This window comes from Carassius auratus, chromosome 2 (assembly GCF_003368295.1).
Source record: "Carassius auratus strain Wakin chromosome 2, ASM336829v1, whole genome shotgun sequence".
NCBI lineage: Eukaryota > Metazoa > Chordata > Actinopteri > Cypriniformes > Cyprinidae > Carassius > Carassius auratus.
This window is the reverse complement of record NC_039244.1, coordinates 7,864,322-7,881,625: the sequence shown is the minus strand read 5'-3', so window position 1 is coordinate 7,881,625 and position 17,304 is coordinate 7,864,322. Positions and strand designations below refer to the sequence as shown.

General features: G+C 36.8%; 1 protein-coding gene across 23 annotated transcripts in view; it reads left to right on the top strand.

Moving 5' to 3' along the window:
- Window positions 1-17,304, top strand: part of LOC113114728 (receptor-type tyrosine-protein phosphatase F-like) — a 215,764-nt gene that overhangs the window by 160,152 nt on the left and 38,308 nt on the right. For 16 of the 23 annotated variants that reach the window (XM_026281725.1, XM_026281699.1, XM_026281721.1 and 13 more), the window contains 5 exons: window positions 594-787; window positions 7,148-7,174; window positions 14,998-15,115; window positions 15,321-15,899; window positions 17,133-17,230. In XM_026281725.1, the coding sequence (XP_026137510.1) occupies window positions 594-787; window positions 7,148-7,174; window positions 14,998-15,115; window positions 15,321-15,899; window positions 17,133-17,230 (1,016 nt within the window). The remainder of the gene's footprint in view (window positions 1-593; window positions 788-7,147; window positions 7,175-14,997; window positions 15,116-15,320; window positions 15,900-17,132; window positions 17,231-17,304) is intronic. The other 7 variants (XM_026281798.1, XM_026281734.1, XM_026281709.1 and 4 more) reach the window with 1 other exon arrangement.

Genomic DNA, 17,304 nt, shown 5'->3' with positions numbered 1-17,304 from the left:
AATAGAAAACCTCATAATTATTCCAAACTTTTGACCAGTAGTGAATCTTAGTCCACTAGCTTCATCATTCATTCATCTGTTTCCCTTTCTTTCTCTCTTTCTATTTCAAAATATTCTTTCTCATTCTTCATTCCTCTTAATTTCCTCCTCTCATATCTTACACCACCTTCAGGGCTTTTTGTCTTTACCTTGGTCTGATCAGCTTCCGTAGAAATAGTGTCATGAGTTTCTCCCCCTCTGGTCAGCTTTTTTCACAATATTCCTTTGAGGCCACAATCAGTAAATTCACTCATCTGAAGCCTATCAGCTGAGCAGCATTTCAGCAGATCCTCGTCAGTCTTTAAGCAGTTCTTATTTTTAGCAGATTTTTTGCTCCGTTTTCTGCATCCTTGAATCATTGTGAACAGTTTTCTTACTAAAGCAACATTAGCTTTTCTCCCAGCATGATAAATGTACTTTAACCAACAAATATTGTTAAATAAATACCTCTCCTCAGACAAAACACAACTATTTAGCACATATTGTGGTGTTTTTATCTCAGGCTACCCTTAAATCCTCCATCCTGAAGTTCAAATCTAATTGCTCCATTTTAGTGCCTGGGGCTCCACCTCGGAAAGTCGAAGTAGAGGCTGTGAACTCCACAGCTATTCGTGTGACATGGAAGCCACCTCTTTCTGGGAAGCAGCACGGCCAGATCCGGGGATACCAGGTCATATACTCCCGCCTGGAGAACGGAGAGCCACGTAGCCAGCCAAATATAATGGATGTCGCTCTGCCAGAAGCACAGGTACTACCTGCAAATTCTTTATTGTAGTACTTGACTGTTTGTACAGTGAGTTGGATACCATTTTTACCGGTCAGCTGGGCTTAGTTCCAAACCCTAGTGAGCTTCCTCGCTGTCTTAAGTAGGCGACTACCTTCTGAGGCAGCATCCTGACTGAAACCGGACCTCATAATTGACTTACTGAAAAGCTTTACACGGGTCTCACAAACAGTGCTCCTCATATAAAGCACTCAAGAGACTCAACTAAACCTCACATCTGATTAGAACGGAGGTTGGTGTTAGCATATTGCTATTCTATTAATTCAATGCAATAAGAAAGTAAGCATGCCTATAATATACGATATTAAGTGTAACATAAAATTGGGTGAAATATTTTTACTTAATTCATTTAAATGATTTCAAAAAAAAAAAAAATATATATATATATATATATATATATATATATATATATATATATATATATATATATATATATATGTATATGTATGTATATTTCATGACTCCACATGGGCATGTCTATAAAGCCTGATAATGCTGTCTTGGTAGGCAAATCAGGGTTTAGAACTAATTCTTATGCATTTTCAGGATACATGTCTATACGTCTACATGAACACTTTTTCTGAGTCTTTATTGTTATCTAAATGTTAAATATATCATGCACACACTGTTGGTGGCCTTTCAAGAATTCAGCTCTTTGTAAATCCTAACATTAATACATATGCACTGCCTTGTTGCGTTTTTTTTGTTTTGTTTTGTTTTTCATTTCACTTATGATGCGTTAATATAAGGAGATTTAAAACTGAAGAAACATGGGTGCACTGAGATGGAATAAAGATTGTAATCCTTAGGAGGGATTTAGATATCCATTACTTTCTTAAAGTTCGCTTTAAGAGAGAATTAGATTGGGGGCATTTAAATGTTTCTGCTCTCGAATTGTTAGCCGAGAATTAACTTGTGTGGACATGTGTTTTGCTGCACTCTCCCTGCCTCAAACAAGAGTTTCTAATTTACTTTTGTAAGCATTTCCCCTCACTGAGCCAGACGTTGGGGAAAAAAAAGAAAAACAAAAAAACCTGTAACAAGAGACATTTATGAGCATGACAGGGGTTTTCTGGTGCATCAAGAAGATTATTTCTCATTTGCATAAGCGCATACCCAACTGAAGGTGTGCATGTAAAATACAAATGTATTACTTTACACGTCAGTGCTCAACCCACCTCCTAGAATCTAGAAGTTTTAATTAAATTAATTCCAGCCAATTTTATTAGGGATGCATATATTGGTACTATATTGATTATTGCGACCACTCTTTAGATTGATGGACATACATAATACTTGATTACATACAATGATGACTCTAAATGATATATTCTATAAAATCCCCTGCTCTGAGCTTGAAGTGGTCTTTGTGACCTTAGCCACTCTGGTTTTTGGTGCAGTTGATGTTTTGTCTGTTCAGTGCCTCTAGTCCACAACACCTCCACTAGTCATAACTTGTGAACTTTGTTTAATGTCACAGGGTCAGCAGTTCTAAATGTTTTTGACAGCATACAAGACACATTTGTTTTGAGTTTTTTTTTTTTTTTTTTTCATCTACGTTTCCATCGGTAACAAATAAACAAAACAGACAGGTTTTGTTTACGGTATCTGTCAGGTGAACTGCTGTCGACCTCTTTGCTCTCACAACCCAGGGGCACCTGCACTTGCCTCTCCCTTTTCGGCAAACAACATTCCCTTCATACGTCATGACACCTGAAACGTTGTTGAGTCCTTTACCATGAACTGTGATGGTTTGTCCCAGGACATGACTCATTCGCTGTCATTGTCATAGGAAGAAAAAACAAAACATGAAAAGACTTGCTGAGACACATTTGTAAATATCAGGTTCCTCAGACACAATGATCCATACAGGCCTGTTTATTTTTTTTAACCTTGTGTCTCTATTTTCTCTCAGACGTTGAAGATGTATTATAAGACTCTGGTTACATTTACGTCTACATCTTTCTTCATTCTTTGGTTCGTACTTAGAAAAGAAAAAAAGGAATGTGTTGGTGCTTTGCTTTCTGGGATGTAATTGGCCAGGGAGAGCTAGTGAAGAAAGGAGAAAACATGTCGGAGAAGTGATGAAAATCCATTGTGTGTTGTGTAACACTATTGGTTTGGCAGGGTGGATGTAGACTTGCTTTGATAAATGGCTTGTAGTGCTTTTTGTCTTGACAAAAAGATCCAGATTTCTCAAGACATCCACTTTTGTTCTTCTCCGGGTTGCCAGTTGTTAATTATTAATATGTACGGTTTCTCTACCACCTATAGAGACTCTCTGGCTCTAAGAGCACGGGCTTCTGCATGGATGGGCTCCTAAAACATCTCTGAGGAGAGCAGAAGCATGTGTACTGTTTCTTATTGTGCATTACTGAACCAATCCAAATGCTAATAGCTAAGCTACAAGTTAACATTAACACTTGAATTACAAACTGACTAGCTACTTACACAACAACAACACTCATTTGTCTTGTTTCATTATTTCATTTGTTTGCATTCATTAATTTAACTTGTTTTAATTTTATTATTGATTATAATCATGCATCTCCCTCAAATATCCCAACAGTTTTTTTTTTTTTTTATCCTTTTTTGTTGTTGTTGCCATTTATTTTTATTACGTAAGCTACTGGTGTTAACTATAACTCTTAAACTCACAAAGATAAAATATAGGTTCTCCCATATTGTAACGTACAACCAAGTGAATTTTTTATTTATTTTATTTTTTATTATGAGATCTAGGGCAGGGACTTGGTTCTACACATTGGTTGTTGAATGAATGGAGGCAATGCAATCTTAAGTGTGAGCTTGTAGACATTTGTTAGGAGGGGTTTAAGTGGACTTAATGATTGGCGAAGTCCAGCAAACGCCACCAGAGATAAGTTGTTTCACCGGAAGATTGAGTATGATATTTTGATAAAAAAATTACAAGGTCAAAAAAATATCTAAAAAAAAAATGTAGTCTACATGGTTTTATAAAGGGTTTAATAATAGCCTGCCTGAGATATAAAATATTCATTAAAGGTAGCGTGCACTGATTTACCATGCACAATTAGAACAATGTATTAAATGATGTATTAAAAACAGTAAATACTTATAATATTGATGTCACTTTAAATTTGAGTGTGTAATGAGACATTGTCACAATTTGAACCCATCATTTGTCTCATTCAGAGCAACATGTGAAGTCTCTCTCACATCTGGCTCCCTGGCCAGGAAACCAGCGAACACTTGTTTGTCCGTGGGTGGGATAAACACATTTTCTTTTCAAAAAAGGCTAGACTGGGAACCAACACACCATCCTCATTCGGAGTCTAAATTTAACTGAGAGATTGAGTTAATTGATCCATTCCAGTGTTCCACGAGAGCCGGCCAAGTGGCCATTGGAGAAGCCTGTCAACCTTTCCATGAAGAAAATCTCCAATAAATCGGCATGAGAGTCCACTACAATTACAGCTTTCACTCTTCTGTGCTGTCTGATTAGGACCTTGTTGCATTATTTGTGGGTGTAGAATGGACGAGGGAATGAGACGTACATAGTAAGAGATCGGAGCTGTGGGTGGTATGACTTTTAGTACTCAAGGAAAAGAGCTGGTACCCAAAACATAGTAGATTCAAACACAACACTGAATACAGAAACTACAGCCATCCTGGGTATCTAAAGCGTCTTTGTGAGGGCCAGTGTCCTAGTTCAGCTCCAACTTGTCTGGAAGATTGTAGTATGCCTAAAGACCTTGATTAGTTTGTTCAGATATTTTTAATTGGGGTTGTGAAATAGCACCAACTCTGAGGGAATCACTCTGGCCTCAGTGGCCCCAGTGCCAGATGAAGGAGAGAGAGGACAGCCCTTTATTCCCCCTGATTAGTATCAGCACCATCTTTCCCTTTCATCTCTTGTTCTCCAACAGCCTCTATCTGACAAACGCTCACTTTCATTACTATTTTAATATCCTGTCTGAAAATTGCAGCATTTGGCTTTAGCTAAAGATTCCTATCAGTTCTGACCTGTTTTTTTCCCGCTCTCTGAAGCCTTTTAATAAGCTAGGCTAATTTATTCATCTTGCATTCAAGGAGAATGATTCTGAGGAGATAATTTTGTGAAAGCAAAGGCCGGTATGTTTTACAAAGTCTAAAGTGTCATGTGGAAAACAACAACCCGTTAAGAAAGCAGATAGCAGAAAAAAAAGTCTCTAATTTTAAAGAGATTGTTTGTGTTCTTGTGTTGGTGCTGCGGTGGGTTCTGTTGAAGATTTAGTGTAGATCTGCCTAAAAAAACTGTGGTGGCTTTGGATGCCGTTGTGTATGTGCTAAGTCCATGTTCATGTTCACGCTGCAGCAATGTGCGCGATTAATAGGAGAGTTATAAGCAGTGGTTTAGAAGGAGTCCATTTGAGATGAAGTGAACGCAGTGAAATAGCGATGACTAAATGATTGAAGACAACTCTTAAGTGCAGGCCTGAAGGGTTAGAAGCGCTCTCCGGCCCATTATATCTGATCAATGTTTCAGCCTCTATGCTTTCAACTCAACTTATCAGCATGTCTTCAACTCCTCGCAATGAAAGGTAATGACGGGCGGTTGGGCCTCCAGGCAGCCCAGCCCTGGATAAAATCATAGTTACTGGACTTTTAGGAGAGCATGCTCTGGGCAAAGCTTATGGTTTCTCTTGTGCTGTCAGGGGCTTATAAAACTGTCCTTGAGGCTCCCACCTCTGAGTAGCTGACAGGTTAGCAAAGCACCACACATGCCAGGCATTATCGTATAGGATCGGCAGCATGAGGTCTGTGTGTGGGAAGCAGTGAGTTAGAGAAACAGACTGAAATATTGGCACCTATCTAGTCCGCTAATAGTACTGTCATGCAATATACACACAGCTCTACACCAACTCCATCATGAGAATCAATTATAGGATATGGATGAATGTTTGCAGAATGATCTAATATAGAAAATTACAGTGTGGGGTCCACAGACTGATATTGTGATGTGCTTCACTGCACTTTGCAGATCCTTGGTTAGAAAAGAGCAATTTCCTCTTTCTTCCCGAATAGGAATATCAACTGCGGTTGACTTGGCTCCATGCTGGATTCTCGGTCCAGGGAAGATTTGATGCATATGTGAGCGTTTTTTGTTGGGTTAGAAAAAAGCAGTGGTTCTGGGTGCTCAGTGTCAGTAAAGTTTGATGTCACCAAGCTGGCAATACGATGGGGGTAATGGGATTTCATGCTCTACACCACCATGAAATTTGTACCAAGAAATAGGCTTTAGGTCCCCATGATTTTCACTTACAGTTACGAAAAAAAGTTTTAAAATATAAATGATGTATTTAAATTAAAAACATTTTAGGAGTGTTGGTTGTCTTGTCTGAATACAACAACACCACAATGCCAGTGATACCAGTGTTCACCAGCAGGGGCAAAAAATAAACATATAAAATAAACAAATCTGTAAATGTAATTGTTGTTTTGTGCAAATGTGTAAGTGTGGTAAAATTAGCCATGTACAATATAAAAAATCTGGTAAAGATTTGATAAGATAAGAACATTTTTGTGTTACGGCCAAGAACTTAAAACGTAAATATCAAATGTCAATCCTAATTTGACTAAATAAATTAAAAACAATTAGAAATTAAAACTACTCATTTTAAATGTTTATTTAGGCATCACAACATTATAATGTAATATGATAATGTTAATGCAAAAATAGATGAAGAATAGATTAAATGAGCTGCACAATTGAATATACAATATCAGTCCATACTGAGAAATTAGTACCAGCCAATAACTGATATGGTACCGATATTTTGTGCATCCTTTTATAAAACTGTTACAAATCAATTCTGTTCAAAATCATAAATTATACGCATGTAACAAGGCAGTGCATCTGTGATAAATGTTTTGCATTGTACAATATTTATGAATGTCTTTTGGAGTTCACTTATAAGGTTTATTACGAATGCAGCCCAGGTAAGTATTTTGCATTGGAGTGTTTACAGCCACGCTGAGACTAAAACGTTCCTGCACCAGGTGTAAGTGGTGCAATAGTTGTCATTTATTTCTCCCACAGAGCGACGGAATGAAGCACCTTGCCTTTGTTAGCAGTATACCGCTGCTCCTTTAACCTGACATTGTGCAGCACTGTGTTGAATGTGAAAAATTGTCATCTCTCCTCCTCCACCCTTCTACTCTGTCTCTATAGCATGTCACTGTTAACGCTAGGTGTTCATCTGTAGATGAGAGAAAAAAAAGGTAGCAATGCTTTTTTTTCTCCCCAGTAGTGCCATCTCTGATTCATTTTCTACCTCTTATCTGTCATGTGTTTTCCATCAGTGGAAAATGGAAGAGTCCACGGAATATGTGAGTAACCCAAGTGTGAGCGGGTGGTTTGCAGCATTGGGCCTGTGGGATGCTCTGAGTTTGTTTGTTCATCTGTCGCTTTTTCTCCTCTCGCTTGGCTTTTCTTCATTTGAAACTAACATTTCTCCTTTGTTTTTTCCTATAAGGAGGGATTAACAGTTTGATTGAACCCCTTCTGTGTGCTTAATATGAATTGGACCAAGCAGCTTGTTGAAAAAGGGGAAATTGGGTAAAAATACACATTTAGCATGAAAACTGATTGAGTATTGTGGCAAACACATTCCCAACTCCGTACTTGTTTACTGTCTCACACACACAAAGAAAGACCAGAATAAATTGCAGCATTTTCAGCATTATACTGAAGGTCACCCACTAATGCACTGTATTTACTAATGGTAATGATGCCGCATGCTCTAAAGGTCTGGCCCCTGAAAGCACATTTCACTGACAGTGTAATGACTGCACTAATGACTTCTGGCATAGCTAGTACCCATTATTCACTCACACGCACACACAATCACATGCACAGTTACCGAAAATATGGAACAGACCATCACTACTAGAGCACTACTGTTGGAAATTTTCATAAAAGTCAGCAAGTTTAACATCATCTGAATGATAAAACCTCACTCATACTAAGATGAGAAATACTATACATGCACAGATGAGAATACTTGACTAGAGAGATAGAAGAGCTGGAAACATGGCATAGACTGAAAATAAAATAAAAATCCCAGTGTTCCCAGTGTGAAGTATTCTGATAATCATTATTTTTTTACTTTTATTTAGCAAATTTCTACTTCTATAATAGTTCTATAATTATCTAGAAATTACATTATACACTTTGTAAGGACTTACATTTACCTGGTCATTATTGGAAAATACACAATTTTTCAAATGCATTATTTTATTCAGTTAACTACATTATTCCATTTATTACACTAGTCCTTTAAAAAAAAATTTGAGTTATGCAAGTACAAATCTTTTGTCAGAAACAAAGGCCAATTATACAGTTTATCAGTTATTATAATATAATATTTTACTGCAAGATGTCTGGCCAATCAGAAATTATGCAATAAACCACATTAGCTCATTAATAAAAAACATTAGCTACACAAAAAAATAATATTCACTGCATTTCAGTAGTCACCACAATTAGAATTAAATACATTTCAGTTTTTTTTCCCCTCTTAATTTTCTTCTTTTTTTTTTTATTTGATTTATTTTTATTTATTTATTTATTTAGCACATGGGAGCATGGAAGGGGTTATTAACGGAGAAGTTACAATCTGCTTGGCTCCTGAGTGATGACTGAAGGGGTTGGGAAAGAAAACCGCTGAATGATGTTACCTGCTTTCAGCAGAGGGATGGGCTCAGGGTTAAATGTGCTGTGAGTGTTGAAAACCAGTGAAGCCTGGCTGGAAAGAGAAAGCTGCAGACAACAGCCGGCTTTCAACACTACAGCCCTTTGTGTGTGTAGGTGTGAGTTGTCCGTGAGCATGCCTTTGTGTGTGTGTGTGTGTGTGTGTTTGTGTGTGTGTGTCTTGTCGTTCCAGAGTTTCCTTAAAAGATTCTTATAGTTGCGTGACAGCCCACTACAGTGCGGGCCCTGGCTTGTGTTGCGCTAGTAAATCCTCTTACTGCCTGGATTTGGAGCATTAAAAAAGAGCCAAAGAATTGGGCTCACTTCAGTTACCAGTGTCGTTTTCCTCCCAGTGAAGCCTGACCCCATTTCTCAGTCCGCCCATCTCTTTGCCAGCAGACTGTCTGCGGTCTCTCTGGAGCCCTGCTGTTAGCGACCGCACCTGCTCTGCTGCCACTGCATGCTGCCACCTGCCTGGAAAACATTCAGCGTGAGCCAATTGCTTGCCCGCCAAATCACTCTCTTTCCCCTCTCCTATGATCCAGGGTTGTCTGGCAGCCTGTCAGCGAACTGGATTTCTGAAGTCTCGGATTCATACGTTAAAATGAGGATTCACACCTGCCCTGGTGACCCTGAGCTGACACTGGGGTCTCTAGTTTGTCGTGAATGAATTTGTGTACAAATTGAGGTCGTCCGCTAAATTGACTGTCTCTATGTTGGATTGCAGTTAGGGTTAAACTGCCCTTGCGAAAACTGACCATGGTAAAGGATCATTTGACACTGAAGACTTTGCCATCACAGGAATAAATGACATTTTAAAATATAAATAAGTTATTTTAAATTGTAATAGAACTCCACAATATTACTGTTTTTACTGTAAATGAAGCCTTGATGAGCATATAGGCCTAATAATATGGATAAGGATAATATGAAGAAGATAAAAAAAAAGATAATAGAAACTGTCTGAATAAGAAAAATGAGAGTACATAGAAATGACAAGAAATAGAATGCAAGATAATAATAATAAGGTAGTATAAATAAAAAATGCATAAAATGCAAAGCCTATTGTACAGGAGTTAATTAAATTGCCTAATGCTGAGCCCTTGAGATACTCTCTGCAAATTGAATAATCTGCTTGTAAATTGTTAGGTTATCGCTTTTTACATCTTGGGATCTTAGTGGCAAAGCACTTATTCACTTTTTTCCAGATGTGTTTTAGGTACAACCATCAAAGCAGACTGTTTAATTTCTTTTTACAGTATTTGAAGAAGGTGCCAGATTTGTTTATTGAAGTTGTAATTTTGGTACTTTGGTGGATATTAGGAAAATAATACATATATTTCATACTTAACCGTATATACTTAACTGTATATCAAACGCATGTATTGATTAATTGATATATATATATATATATATATATATATATATATATATATATTTCGGGTACATTATTATTTCAGATTAGATTAGCTTGAACCGAAATGGATCTCAGCACTCCTTTCACACTGTTGCAAAAGTTTTTTTTTTTTGACTTGCCCAGTACTCTTCAGGATCTGTTCTGTGCATTGCAGTGGTTTTTGCCCACATCTACATTCACACTTCTCTGTTCAGTGGATAATTGGTCTGCACTTTGCAATCATTTATAATAGCACGGTTTTGTCACACTTTTGTACTGAATATATCTCACATAGGTCTGCTAATAATATGACCATGTGAGACACAGATAAAACAATGGGACAGTAGTTACCTCAATATATTAAAATAAATTTAACTGATAACTTCTAGCTATCTCTAGGCTTTGTAAAATGAACAGAAGTTAGCCAATATGCAGGTGCATCTAAAAAAAAAAAAAAAAAAAAAAAAAAAGAATATCATGGAAAACTTCTTTATTTTTTGGAATTTAATTTAAAAAAGCAAACTTTCTTGTGTTCTAGATTCATTGCACACAAACTGAAATGTTTCGAGCGTTTTTGTTTTTTTTAATTCTGATGGTTTTGACTGCTTGTGAAAATAAAAAAAATCAGTAACTCAAAAAATATATATATATATTTTCTTAAATATCAATAAAAAAAAGTCATACAAAATACTGTATAAATATTCAAGATCTCCAAAGCAGGTTTAATTATGCATTCAATACTTGGTTGGGGCTCCTTCTGTATGAATTACTGCTTCAAGGCGGCATGGCATAGAGGCAATCAGCCTGTGGGACTGCTGAGGCGTTATTGAAGCCCAAGTTATTTTGATAATGGCCTTCAGGTTCTCTGTATTGTTTGTCAGATGTTACTTATCTTCTTCTTCAAAATACCCCATAAATTCTCTGTGAGGTTCAGGTCAGGTGAGTTGGCAGGCCAATCAAGCACATTAATATCATAGTCATCAAACCACTTGTGGTTTTGGCACTGTGGGCAGGTGCTAAAGTCCTGCTGGAAAATGAAATCAGCATCTCCATGAAGCTTGTCAGCAGATGGAAGCATAAAGTACTACAAAATCTCCTAGTAGATGGCTGCATTGACTTTGGACTTGACAAAACACAATGGAGCAGCACCAGCATACATCACGGCACCCAAATCATCTCTGACTTCAGAAACTGGACTTCAAGCAGCTTGGATTCTGTGCCTCTCCAGACCTTGATTTCCAAATTAAATGCTAAATTTACTTTCATCTGAAAAGAAGACTGTGGACCACTGAGCAACAGTCCAGTTCTTTTTCTCCTTACCCCAGATGAAAGGCTTCTGACATTTTTTTTCTGCTTCAGGAGTGGCTTGGTTCTAGGAATAAGACTTGAAGACGTCTGAGTGTGGTGACTCTTGATGCACTGACTCCGGCTTCAGTCCACTCCTTGTGAAGCTCTCCCAACTTCTTGAATTGCTTTTCCTGACAATCTTCCCAAGGCTGTGGTCATCCCTGTTGCTTGTTCACCTTTTCCTACCAACTTTGTGAGACACTTCTTAATAATAAAAGTGATTAAACAGGAATATAACTCGATTTCATCACATTGTCATCCAGATAAACAACCTACTATGACACCCGTATCTATAAAAAAAACCCAGCATCTGTTTTGTTGAGAACCCTCTTTAAACCCTTAAAGATACAGAAATAAACAGGCTTTTTTTAAGCCATTTTTAGATCCTCTTTTTTAATTAAATGTGACAACCTAAATTAATTTCTTTCACCTCAGGCTCTATTCATAGGTACCAGGAACACATAATGGGACTGTGCTGTTCTTTTCACTGATGACACTGATTATGGCTTGAAAGCAGAGAGACACACTGGTGTCAGTGTGTGTCGTCAGTGTGACATCTGTGCACCTCTGTGTTATTTATTCTAGCAATCAGCCATTTTGAAGGTTGGTGTCAGCTGTTAGCTCACTAATGAAGTGTGACCACTTCATTGAAGTGTGTTAACCCCACAGATGCCACCCAAATAATCTCACCTTGTTCCATTAGCAAAAGAAATTCCAGAGGATCAAATTTAGCTTGAACATAAATAGTGAAATATGAAGTCGTTTGACTTTTCTTCTCAGATCTGTGTTAAACTTGTCTTGTCTTGTCTTGAATTTATATCTTGCAATCTTCACAATGTAAAAAAAAAAAAAAAAAAAAAAAAACGTTGTGGTTGCCAGATTTGTACTGTAAAAGCTTACATACATTTTGTGAAGCCCATCACAAGCAGCTTTAAATAACTTATATAGAAGGTCCACAGTGTCATTCACACAAACACTAAACACCATCATGGTAACACACATAAAAACTGAAATAATGCAATAAACATTCATTTAACCATATTAGGTGTAACAAACAACCCTAATATACAAAACTCTTAATTTGAGATGTAATGCAAGAAATTCTGAGAACGTCAATTTACTTTTATCCACTGTAAATTATATGATATTTTTCCACTTACAAAAATGGTATACTACCGTAAGATTACACGTAATGTCCAATACTGTTTTTCACTGTATATAGTAGTAGAATTTACTGTTAACCATTAAACAGGTTTTTAATGTAGCATTTTTACAGTCTTTTACCATTAATTTCATGGTCATTTTTTACAGTGCAATACTGCCAAGTTAACGGAAAAATATTTTTTGTCAGTAGAGCTTTGAGAGCGCAATGATTAATTTATAATAAATTGCTGCTAAAAGTGAACGTGCCCTAGTGTACTCACAGAATCATTTTAAACCCTTCCTACTTAGTTAACTTCTGTTCTCTTGGAGTGAAAGCTGTTCCCTTTGCTCGAAGAACTGATAAAAGAGCACTTTTTAAGATGGAGAAAATGAGAGACGAAAATACAAATTCTTTGCCTATAAAAAGTGATTTTGTGTGATTAAAGTAATTAAAAAATGCTCAAATTTAATAGATCATTTAAAATTTTCCAGTCATTTGCATTTTATCCAGTGTTCCTTCTTTTTAGGGTTTCATCGGGACTGCAAACCAAACCAAGCAATTAAAAAAAAAAAAATGAAAATAGTGAAACAGTGGGCACATATTGGTATAAGTATTAATATAATTAAAACCTTCAGTTAAGACATGCTAAAAAGGCTAATGAGAAGCTTTTAAAATGCCATTTTCAAGAATTTAATTTACCAGAGGATGTGTGGGCATGTGTAATGTACTGTAGGAGTCTGGTATTTTTATAAGTGTGTGGCGGGTGAACATGTGCTATACAGGTCCTGGTCATATAATTAGAATATCAAAAAGTTTATTTCTCTAATTCCATTCAAAAAGTGAAACTTGTTCATTCATTACACACAGACTGATAGATTTCAAATGTTTATTTATTTTCATTTTGATGATTATAACTGACAACTAAGGAAAATCCCAAATTCAGTATCTCAGAAAATAAGAATATTGTGAAAAGGTTCAATATAGAAGACACCTGGTGCCACACTCTAATCAGTTAATTAACTCAAAACACCTGCAAAGACCCTTAAAAGGTCTCTCAGTCTAGTTCTGTAGGCTACACAATCATGGGAGGGACTGCTGACTTGACAGTTGTCCAAAAGACGACCATTGACACCTTGCACAAGGAGGGCAAGACACAAAAGGTCATTGCAAAAGTGCTGTACATACTCATACATTTCATGTTCATAATTGTCAGTTGGCCAAGATGTCTAAAAATCCTTTTTTTGTATCGGTTTTAAGTAATATTCAAATTTTCTGAGATACTGAATTTGGTATTTTCCTTAGTTGTCAGTTATAATCATCAAAATTAAAAGAAATAAACATTTGAAATGTATCAGTCTGTGTGTAATGAATGAATATAATATGCAATATTCACTTTTTGAATGGAAATAGTGAAATAAAATAACCTTTTGAAGATATTCTAATTATATGACCAACACCTGTATTATGACCTTGGTTTATTTCCATGCGTGTGTTTAAATTTGGTTGAATCCATATGCTTTCATTTTTGTGAGTTTGATTTCTTTACATTTGTGTGAGGATTTTCAACGTATCATGTGCAGGTAACACGCAAGTACACTAAGAAGAGATTACCTGAGTAACTGTAGGCTTTACAGACATTATTCCTCATAAGACATTTCTTCAGTCAAATTTGTTTTATATTCATAGAGCTTATTCATGCTGAAAGGTATTGAGTAGCATTGGATTAATGAAGAACCATTTTAGTAGGTTCATTTTCATAATTGAATCAATTTAGCTCTGATGCATTTCTTTGTTTGGTACTTTTTTGTGCCGATTTGAAAGTGAATTTGGACAAACTGTTTGATTGCTGAAAGCCACATTTATTCTCACTGTGTGGATGCTGAATGATTAGAGCAAATGTATTATTACTATGGACTTTATTTGGGAAAAGTCATGAAAGTATTGTATTGTAACCCTAATGAAGACTCTCTCTGTGTGTGTGTGTGTTCATATAGGTGCTTGCGTGTGCTATGTTTGGCTTTTTTCCTTTGGTTTGTGAGTTTGTTCAAATGCTCACACAAGTTATCTTTTGATGTCAACCAGATATGTCATTGTTCTTCTATACACCAGTTATTATTTACAGTAGTTTGCAAACTAATTTAACCAACAAAAATCTTTCAAGGTTTAGATGAACTATTAAAAAAAAAAAAATCTATTTGCAAATTTTGCTAATTGCAAATTAATTACTGACAGTTTTTCAGCTGGCTTGTTAAAAAATAGTTTGCTGTCACTAGTGTAAAGCATGAACATTGACACCCATGGGTGGGCAGCTTTGGTTCTTCTCTTTGTGGCTTGGAAGAGCTTCTATAGAGCATTTCGAAGCCTTTCAGAGTTCTCGTTTGAATGTAAAAGATTAAATGAAAAATATGTCATATATATGGTTTTAAAAGGGGGGTTGGAAATGGTTAAGCCTTCGGGGGTGTGTGGTTTATTGGAGGGTTTAAGATCAGTGTCTGCCAGTGGGGATGGCATGAGGGCGTCTCTAGATAAAGCTGTCTTAGCATCTTAGGGATCATGCTCTTTCTGTTTCACAGGAGGCTGTGATCACTGGACTTCACTCTGAAACATCTTACTCCGTTACCGTGGCAGCATACACAACCAGGGGTGATGGGGCACGCAGCAAAGCCAAAGTCATCACCACCACCGGAGCAGGTAGAAACTCACTCTCTCCCTTCATTTGACTTAAGAATTAATTCTGTTTATTTCTTTATTGCCAGAATAAGAGGATATTTTAGACAGTTGATATCAAATAAAAGAGGAAACACTTTTAAGGCAGGTTATTTGATACCTAATGGTGGCATGTGGTGTTACGCTCTTTTTAACAATGCTTTTTCATATTCTCACTCTGCCCCCGCAGTGCCTGGGAAACCCACCATGATCATCAGCACCACTATTGAGAACACGGCCCTCATCCAGTGGCAGCCTCCTAAGGACATGGTGGGTGACTTGACTGGCTACCGACTACGGTACAAGCGCGTGGAGGATGAAAACTATGAAGTCCGTGAATTTGCACGCAACGACGACCACCACACCGCCACAAAACTGCACAAGGGTGCCACCTACACCTTCCACCTGAGCGCCAGAAACCGGGCGGGAGCTGGAGAGGAGTATGTAAAAGAGATCAGCACACCAGAGGACATGCCAAGTGGGTTTCCCCTCAACCTACGTGTCGTGGGCTTGACCACCTCCACCACCCGCCTTGCCTGGGACCCCCCGGCCCTCTCTGAGCGCAACGGCAGGATCATACAATATCTAGTGATGTACCGTGACATCAACAACATACAGAACGGCACCAATCGCACATCTGACACTCAGATGACCATCCAGGGGCTTCGGCCAGACACCACCTATGATATCCGTGTGCAAGCCTTCACCAGCAAGGGAGGGGGTTCCATAAGTCCTAGTATCCAGAGCAGGACCATGTCTACATCACCTGGTTTGTGTTTAGACTGCATGGCTTACGTTAAATCGCTTAAACAGCAGAAATCCTTTTATCCCTCTGAGGTGTAATTTATTACTGTGTCAATCCCCAAAGATAGTTGCAATGCACTGTAACATAATTATAATGCACCTTATACACTTTATTTAATGATGTTGTGTATAGGGTGCATGAAGGCCCTCATACTACACACCTATTCATGTTGCTTGAAAGATTGGGTCCAGAAAATGACACCAGAACATGTTAAGTTCTGTCTTAACACATTTGAAAGCCACTGTCCACTGTTTGTTTGTCACAAACAAAATCACCAGATAACCAACAAGTGGTTGACATAACATAGCCATTTTGTCATGCTTACATTGTGATAAATGTGCATTATGAAAAAAAATCCAATTATCTTCACATTGGGTGGTCTGTTTTTTAAGGCAAATGGAAAAATCCTGCCTTTGTTTTCTTTTTCTTTTTTTTTTACTTTGTGAACATTAAACTTCTGAAAATAACTGAACTGAAAGAACAGAACACTAAAAAATAAAGTTTTTTGATAATAAAAAAAAGCTTAAATAAAATATAAATATTAGATTTTAAAAATATATATATTAAATACATTTAGAAAAATAAATGTTGACTTGGCAACAACCTAAAATAAGCTGAAGTACTGTAATTACTAAAACAAAAACGTAAAAAGTAAAAAAAAAAAAAAAACTACAATGAAAAAGAAAACTAAAATATACAAATAAAATAGATAATTCAGGATAACTAAAAAAACTTAAAAGTACTACAATAATATATAAATAATACTAAAATAAATCTAATACGTTTAAAAACTAAGTTTTAAGCTTCCTGTTGGAGGAGGAGGTGGTTTATCACGATTTTATTATAGCACTATTTCTTCATATTTTTCTCAACAAATAAGCTGATTTTCCATGGTAAAGACCAGCTTTTATAGGAAGTATTCAGACAGGGGCTTAATTTCTTTATTAAAAATGATATAAGAACCAGATATTATAAGCACTTTATTGCAGTCAATAATTTCACAGAGATCAGTGAACAGTTCCTATATGAACTATTTCAGAAGCTCTGTTTTGTTTTAAATGTTACCTTCAAGATAATTCAAACTGTATTCTCTCTCTCTCTCTCTCTCTCTCTCTCTCTCTCTCTATCTATCTATCTATCTATCTATCTATCTATCTATCTATCTATCTATCCCTATCCCTATCCCCGGTCCAATAGTATTTGCCACACGTTTTGGTGTCAAAGCTGTTATGAAAACCTCTGTCCTTCTCACCTGGGAGGTGCCAGAAAATTATAAACCAGAAGTGCCTTTTAAGGTAAGACCCCATTAGCAAACATAGACAAAACATTTCTTGCATTAAAATATATTCTTTACAAGCATTTATGTTTA